Raw genomic sequence first — 10,045 nt, 5'->3', positions numbered from 1 at the left:
CCGGACGTTGTCGGGCCTTGCGGTAGTGGAGGAGGAGTCGGCAGTAGCAGTAGCAGTACCGACAATAGCAGTGACGAGGAGGGAGGAGACATCGACGACGGAAGAGGCGGCGGCGGGGGCGGCAGCGGTGGCAACGACGGCGACGAAGAGGAAGAAGAGGAGGAGGGCGGCGGGCAAGAGGAAGCCGGGGGCTGCGGGGGCGAAGCTGGGGCAGGGGAGGCGCAGCTGAGCGCGGCGCCGCCGCCACGGCCGCAGCCGCAGGCGCAGCCGCCGGAGGACATGGGCCAGAGGCCTTCGCGGCCTCGCATCTCGCTCACCTGGGTTCTGCGGAGCGGCGGCGGCGGCGGCGGGGGCGGCAGGCACGCGGCGCCGGGGGCGGCCGTGGCGGCCACCTGCCCAGAGCGGCCGCCGCGCTCGCCCGTCGCCGCGCACGGCAGTGCCGCCGCCAACCAGTACCACCACCAGCACAACCACCACCACCACCACCACCACCACCAGCCGCCGCCGCCACAGCCGCCAGGGCTGACCACGTCGCCGCCGGCCCCCGACGCCGCCTCTACGCCGCCGACGCCCGCGGCAGCGCCTCTGCCGTACGGCGCGCACGCTCACGGCCACGGCCACGGCCACTCGCACGCGCACGCGCACGCGGCCGGGCCCGCAGCTCCGGGGCGCGCGCGCTCCGAGCCGTCGCTGATGCAGCACAGGCAGAGGCGGCAGTCGCGCGCCTCGCACAAGCCGCTGCGCTCCCGGCACTCGCGCTTCGGCTACGACATCCAGGACGTCGACGCCTTCCTCACAAAGGTCAGTCTCGTCCTCCTGTACGCGTTCAATTTTCAGAGGAGCCGTCCTGTACTTCACCAACTACAGCGTGTCTTAAAACGGTTCATCCGATTTTACAAGACAAGGAAACCAACACAAATACAAGGATAGCGTACCAATTGGGACAAGAAAGGAGGCATGAAGGGCGCCAAAACAGAAATAACAATCATCCATTAATTGCACCATTACACACGCACATCATGATATATGAGACATTATGACAGTGTGCATAATGAAGGCCGCTCAATTTTACCAACGTAAGAAATTAAAATAATACTAGCATAAAATTAACTAAAGTGCCTTGAAGGAAATGTTTATGAGAAGAACACGACGGGGCCGCAAGGGAGGAGGCAACACAATATTTAACTCAGCTGCACCAAAACAAACAACGGACACCAGGCCGCACCATAACGGCCACGTAAGGCACGCGACTACTCTCTCCATTGCGGTTCCGCGCGTTCCACCCAATTATTAGCTACCTGAAACATTTTAATACTTGGAACAGTACACCAGTGATCAGCAAATTTAAAAAACAACATGACATAAAAATACAATAATTTAAGAAAATCACATCATATTAGTATGAGCTTAAGGTCTTTCGGTAATTAACAGATTACGGAAGGTAAAGGGGCATGTGCCACTATTAAATCTTGCGTAATTACACTACTAAATTTCTCAGTACCCAAGTTGCAATTAACGCAACAAGAATTAAATCATTTAAGTGATAATGTTACTTTAAAATAATAATAAAATTATTTCATACAAAAGAGGACCAAGAATGGCCCGATCAGTACTCCCCAGTGAAGCAGTTCACCCAAATGGTACTCCACAGCTCCAAGCACACACCCCCTACCAAAATGCAACACAACCACAGCGACCCGGCGTACTACCGGAACCACCAGGCAGTAAACCAAAATCGTACTAAGCCAAAACAAAGACCGACCTTTAAAATAACGAGACCTAGCCCGGGCCGGACAACAGACCAAATGCCGAGAAATCCATAAGAAACCTCAGCCAACTTAATAACAAAATAACAATTTATGAACAATATGCAAAACACAAGACCTCTCAGTCCAAAGGCTTCCGTTTAGTCGCGAAGGTGGCTCCGACCCGCCTGCTGAGGTGCCAAGCGTCGTACGGAGTGCCGAATCAAGCTTAACCTTCGTTAACGGAAAACGGAAGCACCACAAGACAAAATAAACTCCAATCTAACTGCCCAAGGCAAACTCTAAGGAGTGCCACTCGAAGACTATGCACTTGAAGATGAAACATAAAGCACCCAGACTAACGTGCCGCTGAACGACCCACTTCCATCACCAGCGTCTACTAGAGTACGGAGAGCAGCGTACCCCATCGATATACGTCCATGGGACGGTAAACGAGGATAGAAATTCCAGCGACGGAGAAACAGGAGGACGAAATGACATCCCGCCGCACATAGAAGATATTTCAAACTCAGTCTCGACAAACTACAACAGGCGAGATTTTGCTCCCCTTGCGAATCAAGTCAAACGGCACACCACACCGCTCTCCACACTATTAACCGTAAAATCACGGTCCGGTCTTCCCATCGGGCCCCACTCGACGTCCAGACGCAAACAACTGTCTTCACGCCAAGCCCCGCCTCCAGCTAAGCCCCGGCCAGCGATCACACACGGAAACAAACGCCTAACGCTTAAGCGCCATCTGAGTGAAAACTCGGCACTACGATCGATACGGACTTGGAAACAAGCGAGCACCGTAACAAAGTCATTCCTTGTTAGGGAGGGGGGGGGGGGGGGGGAAGAAGGCCACCGCATCAAAATCTCTGTCGCCAGATACCTCGATCTCGCCATTTTTGCTCATCCTCTTCCATTCTTCTCCTCTACAACGCTTTAGCCACACTTTCCGTGGTCTTCCTCTTCTTCTCCTACCCTGAGGTTGCCATGAAATTACTCTATTGGACCATCTGTCTTCATATGTTCTTTTGTTATGTCCAAATCATCCTAGCTGCTTTTCTTCCATTTTATCCGTAATACTACAATGATTCTGTGCTCTTTATCTTACTTTCTCATTTCTTACGTGGTAAAGTCGGGAAATTCTACAGGCTCTTCTCAAGTGGTCCATTTCTAAAACTTGACTCTCTTTTTATTTCTTTCTGTGATTTGGCAGCAATCACTCCCATACGTTACTACTAGTTCGACGATGGATTTCTATAAATGAATTTTAACCTTTAAATTCAGTTTTGAGGACCAAAGTACAGGGTCTAACTTTTGGCTAGCCGCACTTTCCTGCTTCATCCGTTGTTGGATGTCTCTGTCACGTCTTCCATCACGTGATAGGATACTACCCAGGTACTTAAATTCTTTACTCACTTTAATAAGAAGTCCGTCAATGTCCATCTTACTTCCCTCTTCTCCGCAACATAGTTACTGCGCCTCCTCAAAATTAAACTTCGAATCCCACTTTTTACAGCCGGCTGGTGTGGCCGAACGGTTCTAGGAGCTTCAGTCTGGAACCGCGCGACCACTACGGTCGCAGGTTCGAATCCTGCCTCGGGCATGGATGCGTGTGATGTCCTTAGGTTAGTTAGGTTTATGTAGTTATAAGTTCTAGGGGACTGATGACCTCAGATGTTAAGTCCCATAGTGCTCAGAGCCATTTGAGCCACTTTTTTCACTCTTTCAACAATTTCCTGAGCAAGTAAGACGTACTCTCTTCCTCGATTGCTGCAACGATCTAATCATCAGCGTAGGAAAGTGTGTACGTACACTGGTTCTCTACTTCAATCCCCATGCCCGTGCACATTGTAAACCACAGATTCAGTGCCTTCTGCACATACATCTTAAAGAATGTGTGAGACAGACAGGATCTCTGCTTCAGTCCATTAGTTATTCTGAACGCATCTCTAGAAATGTCTTTTCCTACTTTAATGACCTTTTCTGCTGACTTGTAGAAGTTTATGGTGCTTCTTACATAAAGTTTTGGCAGTTCCCCAGATCACAGCACATCGAACAATAGCTTTAGTGGCACTGTGTCATACGATTTCTCAAGATTTAGGAAGTATAAGATCCAAAAGAATGTCCTCCCCCCTCTCCGGAAAGAGTATTAAAATACTAGTAGCTACCCTGTAACTGCCGAAACATTCACAACGAAGTGCCAGAGTTTGAAGAGCTCCTGATACGCAGTGAAGTTCATATAATACAGTGGTCCCCAAAATTAAAGCAACAAATGGAAATTTTGCGAGGTTGTGTTTATTTTCCCACAAAATAGTATGAATGGGTGATAGTAAAGTAGAAACAATGTAAAAAATAAAGAACGTAAACAACTGCAAGATGCGTAACGGTAGACAAAAATATTCTTCGTTTTTTTCCAACTTAATGGATTTGCACACAGATTCCGACTACTGGTCAATATACTTATTATGGGTTGTGACCACCTCTGGCAGCAATACAGGCCTGACAACGACAGGGCATGTCGTGAACGATGTCATCAATCTCATGTTCAGGCAATAACGCCCATTCTTCTTGCGGAGCTGTACGCAAGTCTTGGAGAGTGGTTGGTAGATGCTGACGTGATCAGCCCGTCTCCCTAGTGCATCGCAGACATGTTCTGTGGGATTCAATTCGGGAGAGTGAGCACGCCACGCCATTGTGCAGCATCTTCTGTTTCCAAGAAAACATCAAGCACCTATCCACCAGTACGACGTCTGGGTCCACAGGTCCACAGCACCTCGTAACAGCCGCATATGAGGCCCCGAGGTCTCATCAAGATACCTGACAGCACCTAAAACCTGCCTATTCAGCTGTACAATTTCATGAAGAGGAGTTCGAGTGGCCAACATAATCCGTGCTCACACCAACAGGGATCTTCCTCGATATAGGTCTCTTTCCACAGTGTCTTGGTCCTGAAATCGTGTTCCACGTTCCCTCCAGATGCAAATCCATCGAGTATCACTCTCCAGAGCAAATGGGGACTCCTTTGTGAAAAGAACGTTCGCCCACTGTTCGACCGTTCAGGTGGCATGTCGACGACTGCACTCTAGACGTTCCCTTCTGTGAAGACGTGAAGAGGCAGACATACAGCAGGTCTTTGACAATAAGGGTCACTCTGCCGAAGTCTTCTGTACACCTTTTGCCTCGATACAACACGTCCAGTGGATGCTGCGAGGTCAGATGCCAATTGCCATGCAGTACTAAGGTGGTACCGTTATGCCCTTCCAGCCAAATATTAATCCTCTCTTTCTGATGTCACACGTGGTCGGAGCTGCCCTGGTCGTCGGCATACAGTTTCGTTCTCTATTAACTGTCGCCACATCCGAGAAACAACAAAACAATTCACATTAAGCTGTGGGGCCACACCAGTTTGCAACTACCCTGCTCCCATTCTTCCTATGGCACTCCACCGCAGAGTATCTGGTAGGCGGCCTCCCTGTGCCATACTGCACCGTCTTTGACTGAGCACACAGCGATTCTGGATGTGGGACTACCCGCAAACACTACCCCATTTGTAGGAGCCCTGATGTTATCGTTGGCCTGGTTGCCCGTTAATCGGAATGTCATGCAGAACACGATCGTACCGACATCTGTTGACAATTTGTATGATTATATTGTGAATTAGACAGAGGACGTGGAAATAGTGGTTTGTTGCTTTAATTTTGGGACCAGTGTACTAGGTTCAGAAATCTGGTTGAAACCTGAAATTAATATCAGTGAGATTTTTGGGGAAAATTTAAATATATATCGAAAGGGTAGGCTAATGGGAAACAAAGGCTGTTTATTTGTCGCAGCAGACAGTAAACTCAAATCCACCGAGATAAAAATTGAAGCTGCATGCGAAACTGCTTGGGCAAGCAGGGCGCACGGCTGAGCGTAAAATGGTGACTAGATCCTTCTGTCGCCCACCGCACTTACCTCCTGATGTAATTAAAAAACTTTAAAAAAGTTCAGTTCGCTTGTACGGAAGTTACTGGAACATACTGTTATCATTGATGGAGGCTTTAACCATCCAACAACCAATTGGGAAAATTATAGTTTGACAAGACATCCTTTGAAATATTACTAAATGCCTTCTCTGAAAATAACCTAGAACAGATAGTTCGTTATGTCAGCACATATGCAATGCTGACATTATAGTGGATATTATGTAGCACATTCCACATAGGTTTGTAAAAAATAAAAACAGGTTTGTCACAAAAAAAATTCACTTAAAAAGCACATTAACTTTCCACTGATGCTTGTTAGATGCTGAATTGCATAACAGTGCTCATTTGTGCACATGTTAACGTTTATATGACGACTAATAATGTGTAACCATGATATATTTAAATTCAATGATAAAATTTTTTTCAGAAAAGTCTTTCCTGCTATTATCAGCATGAATTTCATCTCTTACCTGCTTCGACCACCACCAGTTACTTAGCCGGCCGGAGTGGCCGTGCGGTTCTAGGCGCTACAGTCTGGAGCCGACCGACCGCTGCGATCGCAGGTTCGAATCCTGCCTCGGGCATGGCTGTGTGTGATGTCCTTAGGTTAGTTAGGTTTAATTAGTTCTAAGTTCTAGGCGACTGATGACCTCAGAAGTTAAGTCGCATAGTGCTCAGAGCCATTTGAACCAACCAGTTACTTAGCTGTTCATGAATAGTCTTTAGTCTGGCCCGCATTTCCGCTGCATTTGTGCACGTCATAACAGATTGCAGTTGGTCAAACTCCATCGCAGTAGATAGAATGAGCATCACCTTCTCATTTAACTCGTCCCAAGCGGTTTGACTCTCACCAGCTTCTTTTCCCTCAACTTTATCGAGCACCTTTTCAGCAAGAAAAATAATTTACAACTGATATTTACACAGTTGGAATTTTTACCGTCAAATTACTGGATACTATACGTTTTCAATTTATCCAACTTCGTGTAAGCTGAATGTAAGTCAAACTTCCAATACTCAGTTCAAAACGAAAACGAAGATTTTCCACAATAGACCAGCGAGATACGACGGTTCCAGAACTTGAGCGTCACGCTTCATGCTGATAAAACTCCGGACAAAAGCAATAAATTCACAGAACAGAAACAGATACCATATGTATGCGTTTGCCTGGGCCCATAATGTGATGTCTTTCATTATGTTTGGCAGAAAATCACAGACCGAAATACGGTAAATTGGAGTAAAAATAACTTATTGCTCCTTTCTTTATTGCAACCACAAGTTACACCGTAACCGTGAAAACAAAAGGAACACGGCAGCACACAGAATGAACATAAATATCTGGCGCACTCACACCACGAAATCTGAAAATGAAGCACTAAAAATGCTCAATACAACAAGCTCACTGCTGTCAACACTTATTTGCACAGTTAAAGATGCATGTGATCTCTCACGTTTTCTCGGCGTGATTGGTGGGGTACATTCGGTGTACTGCCGAGTTTCTGATCTGAGTGTGTGATCGCATTTCTTCGCAGTCTGCAGTGCTGCAATCTGTGTTACTGTGTGTACTCGCTGCCTAGACTTCAACCATACTCTGAAGTATTGTTGCGCTCGCTCCGCTGTTTGTAGCTGAGTTCGGTTTTTGATGCTCTTTTGTTTTTAGGAGTCGGCAGTGCTATGTCATGAAACATACATTATCTCAGCATTTTACAGCTCTGCTGGATGAGATGGCCGCCGAGAACTTCATAAACTGAGAGCCGGACCCCAGTCGATGATTGACATTGAAGTCGGGCGGGGAGTACGCATAGCAACACAGCTTGTGAAACCACATTTATTTTGTAAGGGAATTAAGTTACATTTATACGAATGCTTAGTGTCTGTTCTTCCGTACGTGTCCGAAAGAACAGACACCATGCAGAATCCACAGCTGTGGCACATTATCTGTAAACTGAAGGGGGATTACTGCTGTCAGCTGCAGCAGCGACGAGCGGAAAAGTGCACCGGACCGGGATTCGAACCGAGGACCTCCTGCTTACTAAGCAGCTGCGTTAACCACTGCGCCGGCCAGAAGACAGCGTTGTCGCGACTGCACGGACTGTCACGGCACGCCTCACGGCCGATCCCCACTCCCACCGCGTGCCACCTGTCCGCAGAGCCGGCCGATGTGGCCGAGCGGTTCTAGGCGCTTCAGTCCGGTACCGCGCTGCCGTTACGGTCGCAGGTTCGAATCCTGCCTTAGGCATGGATGTGTGTGATGTCCTTAGGTTAGTTAGGTTTAATTAGTTCTAAGTTCTAGGCGACTGATGACCTCAGATGTTAAGTCCCATAGTGCTCAGAGCCATTTGAACCTTTTTCAACTTACCCGCAGTCCCTGTCCATTTTACTTTAATGTTCGCCACTCTGAGACTCCCTCGGGAGGTCGGACGTATTTGTGCATCCGCACTGAAGAAGGTGGGCCCATTGCCCAGATACGCTTATCAATTGTATGAGAGGAGCCGCTCGGTGAGAGTGCGGATCGGCCGTGAGGCCTTCCGAGACAGTCTGCGCAGTTTCGATAACGCTGTGTCTCGGGCGGCACAGTGGATAACGCATCTGCCTAAGAGTAGGAGATCACGGGTTCAAATCCCGGTCTGGTGCAAATTTTCGCTCGTCGCGGCTGATTCCGCGTAATGTCCAGTTGCAGCTGACAGCAGTGATCCTCCTTCAATTTGCATATACAGGGTGGTGCATTGATAGTGACCAGGCCAAATATCTCACGAAATAAGCATCAAACGAAAAAACTACAAAGAACGAAACTCGTCTAGCTTGAAGGGGGAAACCGGATGTCGTTATGGTTGACCTGCTGGATGGCGCTGCCATAGGTCAAACGGAACTCAACTGCGTTTTTTAAAATAGGAACCCCCATTTTTATTACGTATTCGTGTAGTACGTAAAGAGTTATGAATGTTTTAGTTGGACCACTTTTTTGGCTTTGTGGTAGATGGCGCTGTAATGCGGACGGTATTTACTTCGTGATACATTAAAATGGACCGTTTACCAATTGCGAAAAGGTCGATATCGTGTTGACGTATGGCTATTGTGATGAAAATGCCCAACGGGCGTGTGCTATGCATGCTGCTCGGTATCCTGGGCGACATCATCCAAGTGTCCGGACCGTTCGCCGGCTAGTTACGTTATTTACGGAAACAGCAAGTGTTCAGCCACGTGTGAAACGTCAACCACGACCTGCAACAAATGATGATGCCCAACTAAGTGTTTTAGCTGCTGTCGCGGCTAATCCGCACATCAGTAGCAGACAAATTGCGCGAGAATCGGGAATCTCAAAAACGTCGTTGTTGAGAATGCTACATCAACATCGATTGCACCCGTACCATATTTCAATGCACCAGGAATTGAATGGCGACGACTTTGAACGTCGTGTACAGTTCTGTCTCTGGGCACAAGAGAAATTACGGGACGATGACAGATTTTTTGCACGCGTTCTATTTAGCGACGAAGCGTCATTCACCAACAGCGGTAACGTAAACCGGCATAATATGCACTATTGGGCATCGGAAGATCCACGACGGCTGAGACAAGTGGAACATCAGTGACCTTGGCGGGTTAATGTATGGTGCGGCATTATGGGCGGAAGGATAATTGGCCCCCATTTTATCGATGGCAATCTAAATGGCGCATTGTTTGCTGATTTCCTGCGTAATGTTCTACCGATGTTACTACAAGAGGTTTCACTGCATGACAGAATGGCGATGTACTTCCAACATGATGGATGTCCGGCAGATAGCTCGCGTACGGTTGAAGCGGTATTGAAGAGCATATTTCATGACAGGTGGATTGGTCGTCGAAGCACCATACCATGGCCCGCACGTTCACCGGATCTGACGTCCCCGGATTTCTTCTGTGGGGAAAGTTGAAGGATATTTGCTATCGTGATCCACCGACAACGCCTGACAACATGCGTCAGCGCACTGTCAATGCATTTGCGAACATTACGGAAGACGAACTACTCACTGTTGAGAGAAATGTCGTTACACGTATTGCCAAATGCATTGAGGTTGACGGACATCATTTTGAGCATTTATTGCAAGTGACAAAAGAGCAGGGGTTCCTTCCTGTGAGGTAGTTAGCAGTTAGGACCAACCAGGTAATGGCAACTTAAGAGCTCTGAAGAGTTCCCTCAGAACTTTCTTGTGAGACAGACATGCCATATTGCAGGAACAGTCTTTTAAGTGGAAACAGCAAGTAGTCTCTACCGTGACAGTTAACTATTTTCTTGCTAAAATAGAGATTTGTTGAATATAATGCAGCAGAGTCACTCAGCTTCACTTT

The 10,045-nt window shown here is 47.7% G+C and overlaps 1 protein-coding gene across 1 annotated transcript in view; it reads left to right on the top strand.

Annotated features, from left to right (window-relative positions):
• The first annotated feature begins 691 nt into the window (after positions 1–691).
• Positions 692–10,045, top strand: part of LOC124796314 — a 37,292-nt gene continuing 27,938 nt past the window's right edge. The window contains exon 1 of the mRNA XM_047260444.1: positions 692–801. Within this exon, the coding sequence (XP_047116400.1) occupies positions 694–801 (108 nt within the window). The 5' untranslated portion in view covers positions 692–693. The remainder of the gene's footprint in view (positions 802–10,045) is intronic.

Source organism: Schistocerca piceifrons, chromosome 1 (genome assembly GCF_021461385.2).
Source record: "Schistocerca piceifrons isolate TAMUIC-IGC-003096 chromosome 1, iqSchPice1.1, whole genome shotgun sequence".
Lineage (NCBI taxonomy): Eukaryota > Metazoa > Arthropoda > Insecta > Orthoptera > Acrididae > Schistocerca > Schistocerca piceifrons.
The sequence above is the reverse complement of the archived record's forward strand: the minus strand, read 5'-3'. Positions and strand labels throughout refer to the sequence as shown.